The 23771-nt window shown below is 34.1% G+C and overlaps 4 protein-coding genes across 4 annotated transcripts; all 4 read left to right on the top strand.

Moving 5' to 3' along the window:
- The first annotated feature begins 1553 nt into the window (after positions 1–1553).
- On the top strand, positions 1554–3121 carry LOC140825080 (aquaporin PIP1-2-like). The gene is made up of 4 exons (XM_073186604.1): positions 1554–1960; positions 2086–2381; positions 2497–2637; positions 2784–3121. Exons 1-4 carry the CDS (start codon positions 1627–1629, stop codon positions 2877–2879), a joined length of 867 nt encoding a protein of 288 aa, XP_073042705.1. The 5' UTR covers positions 1554–1626; the 3' UTR covers positions 2880–3121.
- Positions 3122–12773: 9652 nt separating this feature from the next.
- Positions 12774–15372, top strand: LOC140825085 (uncharacterized). The gene is made up of 3 exons (XM_073186617.1): positions 12774–12966; positions 13352–14836; positions 15010–15372. Exons 2-3 carry the CDS (start codon positions 14307–14309, stop codon positions 15254–15256), a joined length of 777 nt encoding a protein of 258 aa, XP_073042718.1. The 5' UTR covers positions 12774–12966; positions 13352–14306; the 3' UTR covers positions 15257–15372.
- Positions 15373–18650: 3278 nt separating this feature from the next.
- Positions 18651–22289, top strand: LOC140825092 (uncharacterized). Its single transcript, XM_073186628.1, has 6 exons — positions 18651–19160; positions 19639–20116; positions 20428–20767; positions 20907–21005; positions 21095–21215; positions 21804–22289. The coding sequence occupies exons 1-6, from the start codon at positions 18938–18940 to the stop codon at positions 22019–22021; spliced, it is 1479 nt and encodes a 492-aa protein (XP_073042729.1). The 5' UTR covers positions 18651–18937; the 3' UTR covers positions 22022–22289.
- An 888-nt stretch (positions 22290–23177) lies between these two features.
- Positions 23178–23771, top strand: LOC140803136 (uncharacterized). The gene has a single exon (XM_073158830.1). It carries the CDS (start codon positions 23178–23180, stop codon positions 23769–23771), a length of 594 nt encoding a protein of 197 aa, XP_073014931.1.

Consider the following 23771-nt stretch of genomic DNA (forward strand, 5'->3'; position numbering starts at 1 on the left):
TAACTGCATCTACCGATTTTCGTGTTAGTATTTATTTGGTTCAACTTTGAACACAATTCTTTTTATGCGCACATATTTTACCTTGTTGACTTCTAACTCAACTGAATTGAGATAAAGCGATTGTATTTTGTTAGCTCGAACAAATAATACCGAAAGTTTTAATAGGTATTCATTCACCCCCTCTAAACATCTAGCGGGTCCTAAAAACATATGAGATTGAGTATATGCTGATAGTCATAGACTAAAAAACGAAAGCTAGAGAAATCCACCATTCATTGTTGCAATAGCAATTATGAAATAACAAAAGGACACTTGGTTATTGTATGTTGTTGAATTAGTTAAATATAATTTGACATAGTATATTGATAAAATAATGAATTACTTCAAAAGCATTGCTTAAGAATTGATATGTGCATTAACCGATATTTGAACAGTCGTTTATTAATTATTTTAATTTAAATTGTTTAAATTGTGTTTGTTTCATCTTTTTATTTTAATTTCAATTTAATTTATTAATTTATTCAATTTTTTTTTCAAGTTAATTAAAGAATTGTTTTTAATGTAGATTTGTAATATATCAAGTTTTGTCGGACGATATCCGTACTTGTTATTAAGACTTGACATGTAACAGAAATAACAAACAAAATTACATAACGAAAAGTAAATTATTTAAAATAAATATGTGCAAACATGTAAATTTCATATATGTAATTAATATGAATTTATAAAAAATATAATTTTCATTTTTATTTATTATATCAACTAATTTTATATCAAATAAAATCATTTCCACGTACAACGCACGTGCACTTTTCTAGTATATATATATATATATGTTGAGCCATTCGTTTCCTTCATATTTTAGCAGCAAGGAATCGAGAAAAGGGTTCTGGAAAAGAGTTGAAAATCCTTACGCCTTTTGCGAGAAATCCGTCCGTCTGATTTTGAATCCGACTTCGGTATTGAGTTCCTAGCAACGTAGGCTACAACTGGACGTAAGTTTTACTACGTTTTGACATGCTTTGAAATTATGATATTGTCAGAATTGAATGAAACTCATATATGATGTTCTTGACATGTTAGACATCGTAGAATCGAAGTCAGATTGAGAAATGGACTGATTATAGAATTATGTTGATTTTTAGGGTATCCTGATTTATACCAGACAAATTTGAATTGTGATTGGAGTACAGATTGTATTGGATATGAGTTATAGATTGTAACCACTCCTTATCCGGAAGAACTGGCCGCCGCCCCTCCGCCGCTACCCCACCATTGTACCACTACCCAGCTGTGGGCGGTGGCAATAGTCTATTCTATTCATCATCTCTCACACCTAAAGGCCTCGTTTCGCCAGGTGGATCATTCCACTATGCCAAACAAAAGAGTTGTCACTTTCACCAGCCAACAAAATTTCCATATCCATACAAAAATTATTAACTCAAAACCCCGTAATTATTGATGGTCGGTAATATTATATATTGAAATTTGAGTCACCGATGGAGGTCACTAGGCCCCATTAGCCACCCACTATTCCTGTATTTAAGCCATCAGTTGCCAGTGGCAGAAAAGCCATCAGCCGAATTTTCTTGAGTTCTTGTTAGCAGAGTGAAAAAGAGAGAAGAGATGGAGGGCAAAGAGGAGGATGTCCGTCTAGGAGCCAATAAGTTTGAGGAGAGGCAGGCGATCGGGACGGTGGCGCAGACTGATGAAGACAGGGACTACAAGGAGCCGCCGCCGGCGCCGCTGTTTGAACCGGGGGAGCTGAGTTCTTGGTCGTTTTACAGAGCTGGCATCGCTGAATTTATCGCCACTTTTCTGTTTCTATACGTGACTATCTTGACAGTCATGGGGTATAAAAAAGCTGATTCCAAGTGTACTACTGTTGGTATTCAAGGCATCGCTTGGGCGTTTGGCGGCATGATTTTTGCTCTTGTTTATTGCACTGCTGGAATTTCAGGTAATCTTCTTAGCTTAGATCCATATCTGATCATGTATCCAGTGGATTCTAAATTTAAGATCTTGATTCTGTTGGTTGTGGGTTTATGGTTTGTTTCTGAATAAAAAATCTTGATGAAACTGCAGGGGGTCACATCAATCCGGCGGTGACATTTGGGCTATTCTTGGCGAGGAAACTGTCCTTGACGCGAGCGCTGTTCTATATGGTGATGCAATGCCTGGGGGCAATATGCGGTGCGGGTGTGGTGAAGGGATTCAACAAGAACCTCTACCAGACAGCGGGCGGCGGGGCCAACACCATCAATCCTGGTTACACCAAGGGTGATGGCCTTGGTGCTGAAATCATCGGCACTTTCGTGCTTGTTTACACCGTCTTCTCCGCAACTGATGCCAAGCGTAGCGCAAGAGACTCCCACGTCCCGGTACGTCCTCGTATCCAATTCGCAACTATCACCTTGTTTATATGAGTGACGATCCCATGCTTTTGTTGTGATTCTAAAAATAATTCTCATCGGGTTAATTGTATTATATTTTCAGTTACTGGCCCCTCTCCCTATTGGATTCGCGGTGTTCTTGGTGCACTTGGCCACCATCCCCATCACTGGCACGGGTATCAACCCCGCCAGGAGTCTTGGAGCAGCCATCATCTACAACAACGACCAGGCTTGGGATGATCATGTACGCTAAAAATCCTTTTCTTGTTCACATCTCTTCCCAAATACTCGAAACAACGGGAGGAAACTTGAATCTTTAGCACTTGTCACACAAGATTCTGTAAACAAAAAAACTTGATTTTGCTGATCTGTCTGATGTGTATTTTGCAGTGGGTGTACTGGGTTGGACCATTCATCGGGGCAGCACTCGCAGCTATCTACCATGTGGTGGTGATCAGAGCCATTCCATTCAAGTCTAGATCATGATTTTTCTGCCGAGACAAACAAACACAATCCCTTGGGGAATCTATCATCTTCAACATGTGGCCAATGTTTTTTTCTTACCCTTTGTACTATGTATGCATTTGGAGTCACCAATTGTGTAATATTATTCCACAAAAATGTCATTTGCTCAACTTAGCTATGGTGTCACTGTAATATTTTTTTGTGGCTGTGAATTGAGAAGAAGTCGTCATAATAATAATAATAATAGAGCCGACTAGTCCCTACATTGTCTCTCTTCTTCCAGTTTCTTGAATACTCTCCCAGCTTGACCTTCACATGTTGCACGGCGCTTTTACTGAACCGCCCACCAAACGATAGCCATTGGATTCCCCGAAAATGTAGACGACTACGCGGATCGAATGATCCCAACTACGTCGGTTGTGTTTCACTCGACCCGATGTCGAGTCTGGTGGCCCGGAGCAGTGAATTCGACTCATCAAATGATAGGGTAATTAGGTTAGGTTTAATTTTCAATATCATGACAAGAAAATTGATAACAAATATTATTTTAAATCACGTACGATTCTTGAAAATAACTCAATTATTCTGACACACTAAAATCTAATATCTATGTTTTTAAATTATATCTAGATTTATCATGAACTGTCCAAAAAAATAAATTACTCAGCTTAAAAAATGTTGGCAAGTTGATATGATTTAAGAAATTAGAATTCATTATATATGGAGTGAGTTTTATGTGAGATCGTCTCACGGATCTTAATCTGTGAGACATGTCAACCTTACTCATATTCACAATAAAAAGTAATATTTTTAATGAATGACCCAAATAAGAGATATGTCTCACAAATACGACCCGTGAGACCATCTCACATAAATTTTTGTCATATATATTATATTGTTCCCTGCGTCATATTGAATTGATAGATTATTCGAACTTATCTCGTGACAACAATTAAACAAATTACAAGATAAGTCATTTTTATTTTAGTATTTGTCTTATTTATTCTCTTGACTTAACTATTCAATTTACGAGGAGATATGTTGTGAGACGGTCTCACGAATCTTTATCTGTGAGACGGTCAACCTTACCGATATTCACAATAAAAAGTAATACTCTTAGCATAAAAAGTATATTTTTTCATGAATGACCCAAATAAGAGATCCGTCTCACAAAATAAGACCCGTGAAACCGTCTCACACAAATTTTTGTCTCAATTTATATATCAAATTGATATGTACTAGAAACAAAAAGTGATTAAAAAAAATCCTCGAAATAATTACTTAAGGTAGTTCGATTTTGACTTAATATAAAGACGATGAAAATTCATTTTAATTAAATATAACAGATCATGAAAATTTGATAAGTATTTTTACGTATTTAATTCCTGAATCTCGAATAAACAAACCCTCAATCTCTCCATTCAATTTTTATTTTTTTTAAAAAAATAAAATTGAATAAAAGATTAAAATCTCACTAAAAAACAAATAAAGAATCATGTTGTTTTGTTCCACATATTCATATATGAAGCCAAAAGGTCGATTTTAATATTTAATAAGTATTTGGACTATGTTAAATCATCCGAAGAATGTAGAACAACGCTAACGAGAGTCTTCGAGTTGATGGACATGGCGGTCCCGGGCGATAACTTTTCAGTGCTTCTGAAATTTGGCAATTTGGATTCATAAAAAATTGAGTTCATTAATTTACGAGGACTTGAAAGTTCGTTGCAAGAATCTTGAAATGAAACAATAAAGAAAAAAAAGAACATGCAAGACGTTTCAGATTTGGATGGAGATGATATATATCGAGGACGAGAACTGGAAGGCATAAAACATATTGTAATGCCCGGAAAGTTAATCCTAATAATCTATAATTATTGAATTATAATTTGACATGATTATGAGAGGATTAATCGGGACACGAAATAAGAATACGTGTGGAAATGTATGTGCGAGGACAGTAGCATCGGCGCACATGCGCGACAGAACGCGCGCACATGCGCCAAGCAGACAGTAGGCCTCGCGCATATGCGCGGAAGGGTGTCGCGCATATGCGCGAGTCCCCGTGAAGCTACGCGCCGAGACCGAATCAGCCGAGACAGAAAGTTTCTCGCGCCATATGCGCGGATGGAAGGTGGTCCGCATATCGCCGCAAGACGTGTTGCGCGTTAGAGCGGCCATTGGCATGATGCATGTGCGGGGTATATATACATATATATAAAAACATGCAATTGAATCTTCAGAAAGAAAACGGAAGCTTCGGGGAAGAATTGCTTTTGAATTTCAGAAATTGAGTTACGATCGATTCGTCCGTCTGATTTTAAATCCGACTTCGGTATCGCAGTTCCTAGCAACGTAGACTACAACTGAACGTAAGTTTTGCTACGTTTTGACATGTTTTGAAATTAGACTATTGTCAGAATTGAATAGGATTCATATATGATGTTCTTGTCATGTTAGACATCATAGAATCGAAGTCAGATTGAGAAACAAATTGATTATGTAATTGTTATGATTTTCGATGTCGATTTGACTGAGAACTCATATCAGATATGTAGGGTTATTGAGATTATGACTAGTATCGATATTGATTATGAGTTCTGGTATTATATCCGTGATGTTTGGATTGACGGGGTTATCGAGACTGTATTGTTATACCGTCGAAACATCAGTTAATTGATATTGATCAGATTCAGTAGTAATTTCGATTATATCGTGATATCGTCGATATGGATTAGATGGTACCTTGATTTGATATCGATCAACGTATATTTCGATTTGAATATTGTTCAGAACAAGTATTGAATTGAGTTGTTATTGATATTATATCTGTTCGGTATTGTTATTACCAGATTGGGAATGGATCGAGATAGAGTCGGGACTTCTTCTTCTTCTGAGCGAGAAGATACATGTATAAATTAATGTTGAGTTGGGATTGCACAACTTGAGGAAGGTTTGACTCGAGTTTCCCTAAATCACATACTTTATTTTATTGCATTGTTATTTGCAATTGAATACGATTGATATTTTTGGTCTATGGATTTATAGACAATGTATGTCTTGAGTCATAAGCGGATATGCTTAGTCGTAGACATTTCATCTTGTGACAGAATGGCCGGATAGTGAGGACTCGTCACTGGCCCATTGCACTTTGTCACAGGACAGGATATTGGTGATAGGACCACAGTCCATGACGGTTAGGTCAGGACACTGGATGTTTGGTTATATCGACGTGGATAGAACTGAAGTCTTTTCTATTACTGGTGGTCGATATAGGAATACCACATCTGGAAACCGGGATCCCTAGGCTAGGATTGAGTCTAGTCTAAAACGTGGAGTCACGAGTCTGAGTGACGTATATATTGATTTATATTATTGATTGATTTGATATGTTCCTGCATGTTCAGTTCCTTGTTGTTCCTGATATTGGACTGTTAGAATGTTATTCTTGTTGTTCCTTAGATATTGGTATGTTTCGCTAGGATTATAGATTATCTGATGTTGATATAGTTCCTGCTATTGGTTCCCAGTTAGTATTTGCATGGTGAGATAGAAGCGGGGTCAGGACGAGAACGAGGCTGGACTAGATAGCGTGGAGATCCGGGCTTTGAAGCAACGTAGGATTCAGCACGGACTTGTAGTTGAACCTTGTCGGATTTTTGTAGATCATACAATAGTTGTATGGGATATTTACTATGTAATTTGAATTTAATTACATTATGTTTCCGCTGTGTAATGTAGGAAAAAAAAATTTTAGACTCTGTTTATTATACTTGATTATTTATTCTTAAAGACGATTAAGGAATGAATTAACGTCCGAGTCCCCACACATATGCTACCAAAAGAAACAAAAACAAAAGGTGAAATATTATTTTTATTTTTTAACAAAAAGAATGAATTGTTACCAAATATTATTGACTATTCTAGTTAATGCTACATTTGTTGAAAGAAATTTTTCTAAATTTAAACTGTTGAACTCTTGTCTGAGACCAACCATAACGAGTTTGAGACCAACCATAACCCAAACAAGATTGAATGCATTAATTTATTTATGAAATATTGAATGATGACTTTGCCAATAAAAAATACAAGAAGGTCAGTTTTCCATAGTTAATTGGAATGACATGTCTTTTTTCTCTTTTTCTATGATGTAATGATACTGATCTTTAACAATATAGAATATAATATATATATATATATATATATATATATATATATATTTAATATTATAGATCTCATTATGTGATCAAAAAATGAAATTATATTTATATGTTTGATTTTATTATTATTTTTATATGAATATAAATGATCCAATACTTTTCCTATTGGACCCTTCAAAGTCTAGGACTGATTCTGCTAGTGGAGTATGTAAGCGTTTGGTTAATTATTATGATCTCAATTTTTTTCTACCAACAATTTTTTAGATGAGCTTGCCATACAAAATTTATTCAGTGTAGTTTATCTGACTAACGTAGTTTGCATGCTATTATGTTAAAACGATGGTTTCCCCAATACGCACAGAATAGTCAGACAAATTGTAGAATAACTATTTATAGTGTCCTTACGAATTTTTTTTAAAAAAAAATGTAAAAATTTACAATATAACACCGTAAATTCTAAAAAACGTAACAAAATTGTGTCATACTTAGATAATTATTGTAAATATTTATAAAAAGTAATTATATAAAAATCATTTCCATAGATCTTAATTTAATAAAAACATTAGATTTTTTATACAAAAATTTCACATGACAAAAAAAATATGTCTCGACTAACACGCATAAAATTGATTTATAAATATAAGAATTACTAGTTAGTATACACACATAAAATATTTATTTGTCGAAAAATTTAATTTAAATATTTTCTTGTAATCAATATATTTGTATAGATAAAATGTCATCATAATAAAATAATTCTAACACGTTTTTTCTTTGCTTGCATGTTCAATATAAGTTTCCACACGAGATACTAAATATTAGAAGCAAAATGGAAATATTAAGAAGGAAGTGTATATAATATTTTGACAAAACCATTAATTATTGGAACATTAATAAAGCCTTGAGGTGATACATAAAATTAAATTAAATTAAATTTTATTAATTTATTTTTACAAAATAATTATTTTATTGAATGATCGCGATTACTTGCCTAACTAAATCCACCCTATTAATTACTGGTTAAATATATGTATATATTCTTCAGTAGCCAAATGTAAATCGATCACTAGCCTTCAAAAGTCCAAAAATCACATTAATTCAACTGTTCAAATGGGAAAATTAAAGTTGACAAATGGCTTTATGATATGGCAAACTCGACTTTTGCACCATCTAATTTAAATCTTCTTCTTATTTGACACACAAACAAAAACTTACAGAAAATTAAAATTTTAGTAATTTATGTTTGAATCTTTGTAATCTTGATAATCTATTTTGTCAAATTTTGATTTGAACGTATAACACTGATCTGATTGACGTAATATTGATGTAACGCATCGACATTTTTAATCATATTAACATTATTGATCTTACGCTGCTTGAGCTCAAACTTGTAGCAGCAGGACGATCCAAGGACAGTGGAGACATCTCCGCCCTTGTGGTGGGGTGCTAGCATTTTTCACAGAAAGATCACGAAGATCGTTGCGGAATTTTTATTTTTAAAAAATAGAAAATGTGAAAAAAATAATGAAAAAGAAAAAGAAATTTACGCGGGGTGTTGATAGATAATCCTAAGGCATGTTTCTTCCAAAACTTAACTGTTCAAAGAAAAAGATGAGAAAATGACTCCTTGAAGCTTCAACACCTATCCTTATACCGGTTAAGTCGATACTACATGTGGGGCACTGCCCTCACATGATTTGGATGGACAAGATTCGCACACATATAGGTAGTGTCCCTTACATGTAGGATGAAATCAACCCCTTATTCCTTACATTACTGCTTCGACCATTCCGGTGGGATTTTTTTTAAAATGGTTGAGAAGCTTGGGATTTCTTGTTTTCGATTCTCATCTTTGTTTATTTGATTTTTATGTATATAAATGTGTATATTTATAAATGTGTATATTGAGAAGCTTGGGATTTCTTGTTTTCTATTCTTCATCTTGTTTATTTGATTTTTATGTATATAAAATGTGTATATTATTTATTTTTTGCTCCTGAAGATCTTCATATAAAGTCACATTTGATATCTAAATTAGGAAAAAAATGTAATTATGTTCATTTTACTTGTTTTTTTTTCAATCTTATAATTTGTCAAATTTTAGTTTTCATCTATTACCTTTGATTTTTTTTCGTTTTTGTCATCTTTTCATCCGACACCACTGAATCCACTGAATATTACTTATTTGATATTGATGTTCTCCTATATTACATATGTGAGGAGAATAAAATCTCTATTACACACATTAAAATCCACTGAAACAAAAATAAATAAAATGACAAGTTTTTTCCTTGTATTTGAATTACTGGTGATATTTTGCTTTATTTTTGTTTCGATGAATTTTTATTAGTGTAACATAAGCATTATTCTTTATATTGAGCCACGTATGAGAGAATAAATGTGACGTAAACCATAATTAGTGAATTTAGTGGGTTTGGTAGGGAAAAAAAAACAAAAATATTCCAAAGTCAGTTGATGAAAATCAAATATTAACAAGTTACAAAACTGGAATCTAAAGTAAATAAATTTACGAGAAATAAATTTTCATTTTTTCAATCTAAATTATTCATGTGTCCAAACATTTTGGCTGCATAATTGTAATGCCCGAGAATTAATTCCTGTAATCAGACGTTGATTAATTGACATAACTGAGGTTATAAGAACTCAAATGACGAGGCCGGGCGTCGTTGCATGGTTAACCAAGAATTTGGACAGAACCTTCGGCACTCGAGCGGTAGAAAAGGACCGCCCGAGCGCCAATGCATCACAAATTAATGTCCGGGCAGAAGGTGTGGCGCCCGGGCGGTAGTTTTATATATATATATATATATATATATATATATATATATATATATATATATATATATATATATATATATATATATATATATATATATATACTTACATGCAAATCCATCAGAAAGGAGAAAAGGAAGGAAACGAAAGTGAGAGGAAAGCTTTCGAAGCTTGTAATTTGACTTGGCGAGAAATCCGTCCGTCAGATTTTAAATCTGACTTCAGTACTGTGTTCCTATCAACGCAGGCTATAACTAAACGTAAATTTTGTTACGTTTAGACATTATTTGAATTTATGATATTGTCAGAATTGAATGTGATTCGGATATGATGTTTCTACTACCGTAGATATTATGTAATTGAAGTCTGATTAAATAATAGACTATTTCTGTAATTGTTATGATTTTTGAAAGATATTGACTGAGATTTTGATATCAGAATTGTGTAGTACTGATTTTGAATATACCGATATTGAGATTATGAGTTCTGGTATTATATTTGGGATGTTCAGATTGACGGGGTTATTCAGATTGTATCGTTATGCCGTCGAAACATCAGTTGATTTAGACTGGTCAGATTCAGATATGATTTCGATTATATTGTGATGTCGATGATATGAATTAGATTGTATCTTGTTCAGACATTGATCAGATTATGTACTGCTTTGAGTATTGATCAGAACAGATTGTGAATTGAATTATTCACTGATACAGCGTATTCGATATTGTCATTTCAGATTGATATGGACAGATTTGAATACAGATCATCGTTTTCGTCAGACCGGGACGACAAAGGTATAATTCATGTGATATCTTGGAAGATACAACTCAAATCAGATCTCATTTGAGTTTCCCAATAAAATTACATACTTGATTATTGTTTATCTTCTGATATGATTATGATTTGTTTATAGACTTTATATTCAAATCTTTTGGAAATGAGCATGTTTTGTTTACAGATTGTTATACATTGCATTTGAGATAGGAAAGTTTTACATAGTCAGACTTCTAGACGTTCGGTATATCGTTACGTAGGAGCAGACACCCTCCTATTGTAGATTACTCGATACAGCTCAGAACGAAGTCTAGGAATAAGACGTACAGTCACCCCGATTGGGAGGGTAGGTGACAGCTATTGACGTCTTATTCACACCGGGATCCCTAGAGTTATAGTTGAGTCGAGTCTAGACATGATTTGACTAGAACTGCATGCGTCTATGGATGTGGTTTCATAGACTATGAAACTCATTGTTATTGCTTTCAGTCATGATAGCATGTTTTCATGATTTGATTTGAGTAGCATGTTTAATTGATTTGTGTTGCATGCTTATTTGAGTTGATTTCATAGATTATGAAATCTATTGTTTTAAGTTTATTCATGATAGAATATTTCATGATTTACTTTATGTATATACATGTTTACCATGTTTTATACTGGGATTTATTCTCACCGGAATTATCCGGCTGTTGTCTTGTTTTGTATGTGTGCATGACAACAGGTGGGGCTGGATCGGGGTCGAGAATATGACGAGAGAAGAAGAGTTAGCGTGGTGATTCCGGACTTACTGTAGATTTGGTTTATTACTTGAACTTAGTAACCGAACCTTAGACTTAGATTGTACAGTATTGTACTTTTATACTGAAATGTATTTTATACTGAGATGTATATTATTTAGATTCCATTACCTTCCGCATTTATATTTTAACAAGAAAAATTTTTAGACCCTGTTTATGAGAAATGATAATTAAATCCCAAAAGAAGATTAAGGAGATGATTAGCGTCCGGGTCCCCACAACAACAACAACAACAACAATAATAATAATAAAAGTGTCGATTTGGTCTTATGAATAGGCCAAAATTTACTTCCAATCTACTTAAATTTAAGTGTTAGCGTAATATGTTCACACAAAAAACGTGTTAGCGTAATAACTATCTTTCATTTACTATTTTAGTCCTTTTCTTTATATTATACTGAGTAATGGCAGTTTTAAATATATTTTTTTTAAAAAAACTGTGTAATGGCTTAAAAATGATTAAAATAAAATACAAATAACTTATAGTTTTGTTATATTTTTTAGCATAATGTTAAATATACATCTAATATATCTTACACCAATAACATCTTAGATTTTGTTATTATATTGTGAGATTTTATATTCAATATATCATGAGATTTTGACAAATTAAATTTTTGTATTGATTTTTTTTCTTGATTTGTATATATGAAATGACTCATATTTTTTAGTCTTCCAAAACTTATCTTTTCCATTAAAATATTCAAATTCTTGATTTATAAATCGATTTTTTTTGGAAATTATATCCATCCAAGAGAATTGTTGGGCCCGTTTGCCAGCATCCGCTGCCTGCTGGGCCCCGGACGCTGCTATTTGTAGCGTTCGGGGCTAACGACAATGGACGATGAAAAAATTACTGTGTCGACTTGCGGTATTTTTGGATGATTGTTCATTTTAATGTATTTTTAGAATTTATTTTTAAAAAAATTAATCATAAAAAAACCATCCTTTTTTCATATTAAAATAAAGACGAAATAACACGTTTCGATTAGAAGGTTCCTTGAAGATGCCACATTTTTCCTGCCAAATAATTTTCACTATTAAATCCCTCAAAATTTATTTGTGAATAAACACACGAAGTTGGTCTGATCCTGAAAGCAGACCCCACCGATCTAAAAAAAAGTTGATTTCATCCTATATGTAGAAGTACTATCCACATGATAGAATTAAAGGTTCAAATTTATCCACACGTACACGAGGTTAACTAATTTTTTTAAAATCATGAATCTTGTTCATACAAATCATATGGAGACAGTACCCTTTAAATAACATCGACTTAACCCCTAAAAAGTGCATTTGTTTGTTGGTTTTTGTTTGTTAGTTTTTGGTGCTTACTAAATATCGTCTTCTCATTCTGTTGATTTTTGTTTTTGTTTTTTGTTTTTTGGTGCTTACTAAATATCGTCTTCCCATTCTGTCATCCTATCGCTCAATTTTTTTCTCAAATTATCTGGTTTCTTGAATTAATAAACACATATAAAAAAAATAAGGTATCATATCCAAGACACTGAACTTGCTTCCATTTTTCTTGCACTTTCAGAAGTCAGAACTTCCCTTTATGGCATTTGATTAATCTTGGTGAGTTTCTAAAACCCTTTTGCCATATCTCGATTTCCTATGTTTCTTTTTAGAGAAATCTTTTCTTTTCTTGTTTCTCGATGAGCCAAGTTTTTCTTGCTAGTGAGTTTCATCGAAGCTTTGTGTATTGATGTTAATATGTTGATGGGCTTCTTACACGTGACATTACTACTTTTATTAAAATATGCAATGTAAGATTCAAAATGATGGAAGAATGCGCTCATGTTTACTTTTATGTGCTAGATATTTTTGAGAAGTTTGGTTTGGGAGTAGAGATAATAATGAAGCGTGAAATTTGCAAGAAAGTTGCAAGATTTTAGTTTCTCCTTATGATTGACCATTCTTGGCTTAATTTATTGCTTTGATTTTCTTCTGTATTTCACAGGTTTCATTAGTAAGCAACATGAAAAGAGTAATCTAGACTCGACTCTTCCTATCCGAGATCCGATACTGATTCATGGAAGAAGCCCTTTTACACGGGCTTTCTGTTATCTTGATTTTGACCATTTCTTGTCCATTTTTTTAAATCTTTTTTAGTCACCTCCTTGATTTTAGCTCGGCCTTTGGCCTCTCCTATCCCTTTTTCCTTTGTGATTAATTTACTCACTTGATATTCCGTGATCATCAAACCATGAAGCTCAAAGTGATTGCATCAAGTGCAGAATTTGCTTCTTTAGTGCCATCGTCTCTTTTCAACTCTTATTGTTGGAAGAAGTACTCCGGTGGCACGGATAGGGCCGTCTCCCTCGTTCTTTCCACCTCCTTTGTATACAAGAATTTTGGGAAGTCTCAAAGTTTTAAAAATTCAAGATCTCGACCGGTTCGGCGATTTTGTAGTTTAAATTTGGGTGAAATTTATCACGAGGAATCACCCCTTCATGTGCAAGGATTGGGCAAGAACCATGGACTTACTACTGGTAGCCAAGAGAACGAAGGAGGCACGAATAAGAAGGCACATTACACGATATCTAAGAGAGATCCTGTTGTTGGGAGGGATCAAGATTTGTTCTCGGGTACACGGTTTGATTTCTTGGAGCCGATGATGCTTGGCATTAGGCTGGAGTTCACCAATCGGCCAGATCAAGAAACTGCTGTGTGGGCCACTATCGAGCAGAAGGCTAAGAGTTTGGAGATTCCCTTGTCTCTAAGGATGATAAAGAAGAAACTACAATGTGAAGAAGGGTTCACAGAGCCTAAAGAGTCGGTCTATTGCTCGATCAAGGCAGCGTTTGCCTCGATGGTTTTCATCATAGTTGAACTTCAGACCTATGCTCTGCAGATGAGAGAAGCTTTGTGTAACTGAAGATTTAGAAGTCATCATATCCAAAGTGCAGAAAGACATGAATTCTTCATTTGTTTGGCTTTTCCAACAAGTTTTTTCGAGGACACCGTCTTTGATGCTTTATGTAATGATTCTTTTGGCAAATTTTGTTGTCTATTCTGCCTCCCATGATGTTGCACTTGCCATAGCCTCACAATCGAGGGTGGCCATCTGCGAATCTTCAACTGATGCACTGTGGACCCAGGAGAAACAAGTGGACTTGGCCTCAGGAAATGGCAGAGAAACCCTTGTCGGAAAGGCACCTACCGCTGATCATGAGTTGGGGAGTGTGGTCGAAATGAATCTATGGAACTCGATGGTGGACGAGGCGACTAAGATGCGAGAAGGGGTCGAGGATCAGGCAATCAATCAAGAAATGAAGAATATTGTCATTGCACCCTTGTCGGTTGAGCTTGAACCTGATGGCTATGAAGAGTACATCAGAACTGATCTTTTATATCAGATGAATTTGTCTTATGAACCTGACAACGCACTCTTGCTTTGCAACTATGCGCAGTTCTTGCACCTTGTTGCTCATGATTATGACAGGTATAATACTGCTATATCTCTTGTCTCGGTATCTATTCAAGTAATCAAAACAGTACAAAATATGTTTTCCGACTCGTATAATATGTAAAAACATCTCAGACCGGTGACACATATATACACATAGATTGGCCTTAGTTCTTGAGATCGATGCTAATATGCATGATGCTTGACAGAGCCGAGGAATGCTACAAAAGAGCACTACAGATACCCCCACCGGATGCAGAATGTTTGAGCTTATACGCCAACTTCTTGTGGATGGTTCGGAGGGACATCTGGGGAGCAGAGGAGAGATTCCTGCAAGCTTTGTCCGCGGAGCCAGAGAACTCTTACTACGCTTCAAGATATGCCAATTTCTTGTGGAGCACCGGTGGCGAAGAAACTTGTTTTCCTCCCAACATGCCCCATAATCCAAACTTGTAGTGTATCAAACTCTTGTTATGTAGGAGGAGATCAATTCTTCCATTGAACATTCAATGTGCTCCAAGAATGGGTATATTATACATATTGTGTCGAATTAAAAGTAGTTTTTGTATCAAGAGTTAATCATGAATTATGTGGCCTACAGATTGGAGGCCAAGGGGGGTAAAAGAACCTATTCATTTTCTATTTTAAATGATGTTTCCTTGAATTAATTCGGAACTGGTTATGGCACATATGTAATTGGTTAACACTGCTGAAATATAAATCGAAACACAGTCGAAAATGCATGTAGGTTAATTAAATAGTAGTTAAGAAACTTAAAATAATTTTGATTTGGAGTATATATATTTATGTAAGAAAAGTCGAATCACATTTTACAAGTATCACTTGATTTATGAGACGAGATAATACGATAAATGACGGGTAATATGAAGATAATAAATTGAAAAGATATGTTAAAAAAGAATATATGATTTAAGTTGTTTCAGAGATTGAGTCAGACATGAAACAAAATAAACTGGCAGATAGCCAGTGTCATACCTTCTCGGTCATACCATTGGATGAGTGGTTGTGAATCACCTAGGTACACAAAATTTTAGGAAAATAATTTTTTGTTCAACTTTTTTTATTTTAGGTTTTGATCTGTTAAATTTTTAAAGTTTAGTATTAATATTTTTTATTTTTGTCCAATTACTGACATGACATTTGATAAGTCGATATTACATTTGATAAGTCGATATTTTTTATGTCACGTTTGATTTTTGGATAACATATTAACAATTAGACTAAAATAATCGAAAATTAAAAATTAATGTACCAAAATAAAAATTTAATTGATCAAAACTCAAAATTGAGGAAGTTAGTGGACAAAAACTATTTTCTCCAAAATTTTAATATCGAAAGTACCCCCAAAGCTAAATTGTTTATTTTCTTTCAAAAACTAATTGAAAAGTATTAAATTGATTTTATAGAAAAATGATTTAGTATCTTGACATATACCTAAAGTGTATGTGGTTGTTAATAAAATTTCTTTGAGAAGATATTATGATGCTCCATAAATTATTAACTTCTTTATTTATAGAAAATTATGTGGACAAATTTTGAATTAATGAAATCGATAAAAACTACTTGTTATGTTAAACATACGTGAGTGAAAGTAGTATTGATTAGTGACGTCTACATAAGTTCTTGTGCGACAAATTTCTGACGTTAAGTCACTTGATCTGGTTTGCTAGGTGAGTCGTAAAGAGCGACGTCATACTTTAACGGATAATATTGTCTCTGCTGAAGACATGATCGACGGTAGGAAAAGCTTAATACTGATATCTAATGAGTATGAGACAACGCCGACAAATAGACATGTACATCTTCGGACTCATGTGCCTAATAGCCCGACCTATTAGAAGTCAAGTAGGTGCACTTTGTTTTACCACGAGTATAAGAAAAAGTTGTGTTTTGACTAATAACCATAATTTTTGGACTAGTAATAAATATTTTATTTTAACAGTTGATATCAGAACGAGGTCATTGTTCAAGTATCCCTGAACATATTTTTATACTACTTGGGAAGGATATTGGTCAAACATGTATGAGTAAGAGTAATACCAGAATGAATGATTTGCTGGAAAGTTCTCGTGCGTAGCATCGCTTGATCTGGTTAATTAAGTGGGTTATAAAATAGTGACATTAGATCTTAACGAGTAATACTGTTTCAGTTGGAGACAAGACTTACTATAGAAAAATTGTAAGATTGGTCTCTAAGATGTGTGAGACAATATTAACAAATAAACACACATCTCTTTTGACTTATGTGCTTAACAGCTCGATCCATTAGGACCCAAGTATGTGTATTATTCACTGCCACGTGTATAAGAAAATAAAATTACGTCATGTAAGAAAATAAAATTACGGTTCGTTAATGCTATTATAATTGTTAAATAATATAATGACACTTGATTATTGCATTTTGTTAACTAGATTAATGTAATTCGACAAAATATTTTTATAAATTAAAGAATTCCATAAAAAAATATGAGTTATGAATTGAAATTTAATCATTAGAAAAGAGTAAAGAGTATGTGAACCGTGATCCTTACAGTTGTTTATTTATTCATTTGATTATTGCATTTGTTCAATTTAGTTTTTAAATTTCATCTTTTCGTTGTAGTTAACTAAAGAATAGTGCTTAAAGTAAATTTATCTAATCAATCTATGTAAGAACGATACTCCTACTTTGTACATTATACTATAATTGACTCGCACACTTGCGATGTATTGGAACATAAAATATTTAATTTTTATTGGCGATTTTCAGTGCAAGAAAAGCTCGATTGATGGTTCATTAAGAAACTCTACAATGCCCAACTTGGCTTTATATAAACTAGAAAATAATTAAACACATGGGATTTAGTGATGAATTTGAAATTACACTATTTTGTATAAATTTGAAATTAGGTATAATTAATACTAAATTAACTTAATTTGATATAAAGTGGATTTGAAATCTAATTTAATTTATTCATCCAATCAAATAAGGATTTTGACAAATTCACTTGTCTAAAGACAACCTAAAACTTCATAATTTTATATTACTATGAATTTTTAAAGTATTGCTTGTATTTTGAATCATATAGTGAGAAATATTTAACAAAAATTATGAATATTATCACTTTTTGAACTACTTATTCAAATTTGGATAAAATAATTCGTTCTTGAAATAATTTAAACATATTTAATAGCGTAATTACATTATATGAAAATCATAGTACATTATGGGGTGAGTATTCGGTTAATTCGGTTACCGACCGAACCGAATTAGCCATAACCGAACTGAACCGAAATATTTAGCAATAACCGAACCGACCGAATTATATTTCATAACCGATGAAAACCGAACCGAATTAAAATCGGTTAATTCGGTCGGTGACCGAATTAACCGATTAGTTTAAAAAAAATTTGTGATTTAATTTTAATTATATTTGTAAATTTTTTTAACACTATAATTTACACAAATGTATAAAAACATAAAATCACACACATCACAAATATATAAGTTTTATTTGGACACAATTAATACATATTATATCGATTTTAAAATTAAAAATAAAAATATTTATAAAAATTGATAAATAAAAAAATTTATTAAATAATAATATTTATTATATCGGTTAATTCGGTTAACCGATTTTAAAATTTTGAAAACTGTAACCGAACCGAATTAACCGATATAACCGAATTTTTTTAATTTGAAAACCGAATTTCCGAAATAACCGAACCGAATTTCCGAATTTGCTCGGTTCGGTCGGTTAATTTGGTTTAACCGATATCTTGCTCACCCCTATATATATATATATATATATATATATATATATATATATATTTGGAAATTAAGGTTCATAAATCTGGTGGTACGAGGTAAACTCCTAGTGATTGATTTCATCCTTGAGCAACGACTTCGGTACAGAACAGCATAATCTCCTGCAATGGTACATGCGACGTCGTTTTCGTAGTCTCCTACATTGGACGAAAACCCGCTAAAGAATTCCCAGAAATTGTTGTATATGAATATCCGTTCTTCTTCCCTCCATCAATAATCAAGACCTTTGGTGCATTTTCCGCATAATTTTTCAAGAATTCTGTGCCGGGAGGAGTAAAAACTACACATGAGTTCAAGTGCAGTGTATGGAAATCCTCAGTTCATCATTGTCAGGCTCCCAAATTTGCAACAAAGTTCACCGATCCGAGTGCATTTCGAGGGATTTCGGAGCTGGGAGCTGTCAAATTTTCCTTTTTCTTCATTCTGTTTCCTGCCAAAAACCCAGTTCAAGAAGGAAGTTTCTTGCAAAGGCCTCTGCCTCGGCTTCTTCTTTTCCTCCACTCAATGGCTCCGGGGACGAATATTCGGGTGACATTTTGATGAAGTTTGCCATTTAGGATTTTTATCTGAATCAGGGGTTAGAACTTAGACTAGTAGGTGCACTGGCCTAATGTAGCTATAGTTCTCATGTGAAAATTGAAATTGATTTAATATGCAAGAGTTCATCTTATTGACTTTATTAGTTTAGGAAATGGTTGTCTAAATGCTTGCTACAGCTTGAACTTTGAGAATTATACAAAGGAATAATTGAATTTTGTTGTCCTCGTGTTAGCTATATACAAGATTATAAAGGGTGGGTGCAACTTTAGATTTTGATCTATGTGAAAGAACTATGTTTCTAAATGACGAGGATTAGTCATTTTTTCGTTGATTATTTGAGTATCGTGTACTAGGATGGGGTGATCAGAATTACGTGAAACAGAAAATACCAACTTCAGATTATTTGTTTGATGCACGTTGACTGCCATGAGTTTTATGCTAAAGGGTGTTTTCTGAATGTTTCTAGAGCAACTGTTTGGAGCAAAACCAAATCAGAAAACACGAAGTATTGCTGGCACAGATCAAGAGGAAATAGAAGATCCAACACTATTAGCTGATCCAGACAGTTGTTTCTGTGAATTTAATGGGGTACAGTTCCACCACAAACTTTGTGATTCTGAGTTTCCAGCTTTAAAAACGTTACAAGAAGGGACAAGTAGTGTTACTGAAAGGGTCGGTTTTCCTTTGATTTTGTTACATGGGTTCGGATCCTCGGTCTTTTCTTGGAACCGGGTCATGAAACCTTTAGCCCAGGTCACGGGGTCTAAGGTTCTCGCTTTTGACAGACCAGCTTTTGGATTGACATCAAGGGTAAATACTATCAAGGATTCATCTACGAATAACAAAGATGGAAGACCTTTAAATCCTTATTCCATGATGTTCTCCGTGTTGGCGACACTCTTCTTCATCAATTTCTTAGCTGCTGAGAAGGTCATTCTTGTGGGGTATGTGCTATCGGAATGTGAACTGGATCCTGCAATTTTTTTGTAGCCAATTAAATATTTAATCACCCTTCCCCTATCCTATCAGAGTTTTGTTTATATTGAGTGAGCGAACTAAATATATGCAAGTTTTAGCTTACTGATTTTTCTACTCTCGAAATCAAATAAAGCTCTGTTAGTTTGTCTGAGACTCCTTGTAAGAAACACACGGATTAAATGTAAGAGTACTGTCGGTACAAATTTATATTTTTTAAATTTTACATATATTAAGTTGAGATCTCTGATACTTATTGTATTTACTGGGAGAAGTTCAGGCACTCTGCTGGTTCCCTTGTTGCTGTAGATACATATTTTGAGGCACCAGAGCGTGTAGCTGCTCTAATCCTTGTTTCCCCAGCCATTGTTGCACCATTTTTCACGAGGAAAGTTAGAGAAGATGATCAAGCCGGATTTGATAACAGCATGAAGGGAAACATCTCAAATTCAACAACTCCAGCGACTCTATTTCTTATTCTTCGCAAAATTTTATTAAAGTTTACTAAATACATTGCTGACACAATTGTGAGCATCGCAAAAAGTATTGGAATCATAGTAAATTCTCTGTATAAGAAAGCTGTTTCTTCAATCCTGCGCTCTTCAGTTGGTGTAATGTTGGTAAGAATTTTTAAAATTTTGGATCGAGTAATATTAGATTTCCTCAATAATTTTGAAACATGTGCTTTATATGATCATGATATAATTTTATATATCTATATCTATATCTCTAGTAAAGATTTCTGGTTCATGGTTTCAGGTAAGGATGATAATCTATAAATTTGGAATACCTGCCATTCGAGCTTCATGGTATGATTCAAATCAAGTTTCTGAAATTGTTTTACGCGGATATACAAAGGTGAATACTTGCTATTCCTCTCGTCTGAACAACGAAGCCGACCAGTTTTTTTCAAACATTGAGTAATCAAATGTTTTTTCACGATGAAGCCGCTGACGATCAAGGGCTGGGACAGGGCTCTGGTGGAATATACAGTGGCAGTGCTAACAGATACGGCATCTAATCTGAAGCCACCACTGGCGGAAAGGCTGAAAGACATCTCCTGCCCAGGTTTTAAAGTTAAATTTTCCTTTTGTTCATTAATTTGAAGACTTTTCTATGTCTATTGTGATAATGCAACTAACTAGTGTCTTTTCTTGTTTTGGAAGTGATAGGAATTATTGTGTAAAGTAACAGGAATTAATAAATTGATTACTGGAATATATTTATTTGACTAAAATTGATATTCACGTATATTTCATATTAAAGTTTACAGGAAAATTGTGTAAAGTGACTGCATATATGGTCATAATCTCAATTTTAATCATGTAATTATAGTATAAAGATCGATTTTGTCATTCCCTGCTGAAATATCTGGGAAAATGTTAATGAAAAACATGGAACGTTTCTGCTGAAAACTAAAGCCGATTGCCTGAGAATAGTTACTGGATCAGAACTATACTTGTTGATGTCCTCCAGAGGTTGGTTCCACGTTTTATGTTTGAATCTTGTTCGATCTATTTTTTATTTCTTCTGATTCTACTGATTCAAGATGAATGTGCTTGAACTCGGATAGTATATTTGCAGACTTAAAATGAAATATTCAAATGATAAAAAAAATATGGTTCTTACTGTCTCGATTTACTTCATGAACCACAGTACTGATCATTACTGGTGACACGGATCGACTTGTCCCTGCTTGGAACTCCGAAAGACTCTCACGGGCCATTCCCGGATCATTCCTAGAGATTATCAAGAACTGTGGTCACCTGCCCCAGGAAGAAAAGGCGGAAGAATTTGTATCAATTGTTGATAAATTCCTCCAAAGAGTATTCGGAGCTGCACAAGAGGAGCCTGTTTTGCAAGTCGTGACTTGATATTCGCCTCCCCGATGATGCAGATAGGAAGACAAGAATATAGGTTTCTTCATCAATGCTAATAAAATTGAATAAACCTCATGTACTAAGGCGTGGTGCTATTTTTCCACCTGAAGGGAGTTTATGGCTTGATGTAAGGTAGGCAATGGAATATATAAGATACAATAAGGAAAAATATAAAAATATATTTGTTATTATGAGTGTAAAAGTCGGGAGAGAGGTTTAAGATACCGTTTGATTCGTATGATATGAAATGAAGGAGTTTTATGTTTATGACTAAATCCATCTCACCTACTCAGATGTAATTGAATTCCATTCTTTTGAAGTTCATTACCCTTTATTTTTAGTTTGTTTGTGAATTAATATACTAGCTTTCAAATTCTTTCAACACCTATAAAATCTTGTCCTCAAATCCAATTTACTCCATCCAATACAACCTTTGTGGAATGCTAAGTATGGGCAGTGGTTCATTCTCCTTATCAGGATAATTCCAATAAAAATATGAGCCTCCCTTCCTCAAAATAGATCACATTGTTCACTCCCAACAAAACAACTCTCCACCAAATAAGAAACCCAATTACTCAAACTATTCAACTACACTACTCAGACATTCTTCGTCTGACGTGTTCGAATGCATAAACGAACATCCTGACTAGTGTTAACGTGGTCCGAAGATTTCATCTACACGGCTTGATTTTTACCATTACTCTGATACCAATTGTTGTAAAATGAAAATCACATATCTCCATAATATTGTCCGTTTTGAGCTTAAAATCTTATGAGTTTGCTTTTAGATTTTACCTAAAAGACATCGTATCAATGGAGATATCGTTACATCTTATTAACCCATGATATTATACCCACCAACCTCAATCTTCTAAGGCACCATGTCCCGACTTCTGGAGCTTGTGTGCTTTGTTTCAACCCACAAGACACAACATGCCACTCTTTATTTTTTTGTGCCACATCTAAGCGTATATGGAAAAATACTGAAATATATCCAGTCCTTAGATTGGCAAGACAGAGCAGCACTATTGATCTTTGTGGATGGATGAGGGATAAATTATCAAAAGGTGAGTTTGAAAAATTTGCTATTCAAACTTGGGCCATATGGAAAGAAAGACAAAACTTGATTCATGATACAAACAGATCTAGCATGGCAGAGGATGTTTCGTGGAGTTTGACCTTTCTTTCAGACTTTCAGCGGGCTAAGGCCCTTGATATTCAAGAGATCGCATCCCCTAGTGAACCTGCAAACAAGAGATGGATGAGACCGGCTACAGGTACCTACAAACTAAATGTTGACGCTTGTGTTAATGAAAATACTAATCTACACAGCGTAGGTGGTGCTCTTAGAGACTGTCAGGGCAGATTATTGTTAGCATTTGGCAAGCAAATCTCTCAACCTCTGTCTGTTGCCCATGGTGAACTTCTGGCTATTCGGGAAGGAGTTAAATTGGTCTATGAAAAGAACTTTCGTGATGTTCTAGTTGTTTGTGACTCTGTATTGGCAGTGCAAGCAGTCAAAGCCGTACATGAAAATCTCGGTTACATTGGAGCTTGTGCGTCTGATATCAATCTACTGGTGCAAGATCAATTTATTTCTGGCATAGTCTATGAATCTAGATTGTCTAACAATGTGGCTCATAGTTTGGCTAAATTTGCTTCTTTGTCTCCTTCACCCTTTGTTTGGTTGAATGGGGCTTTTCCTCATTGGTTGGTTGAGTTTGTAATGAACGATTTATCTTAA

This window comes from Primulina eburnea, chromosome 1 (genome assembly GCF_022965805.1).
Source record: "Primulina eburnea isolate SZY01 chromosome 1, ASM2296580v1, whole genome shotgun sequence".
Lineage (NCBI taxonomy): Eukaryota > Viridiplantae > Streptophyta > Magnoliopsida > Lamiales > Gesneriaceae > Primulina > Primulina eburnea.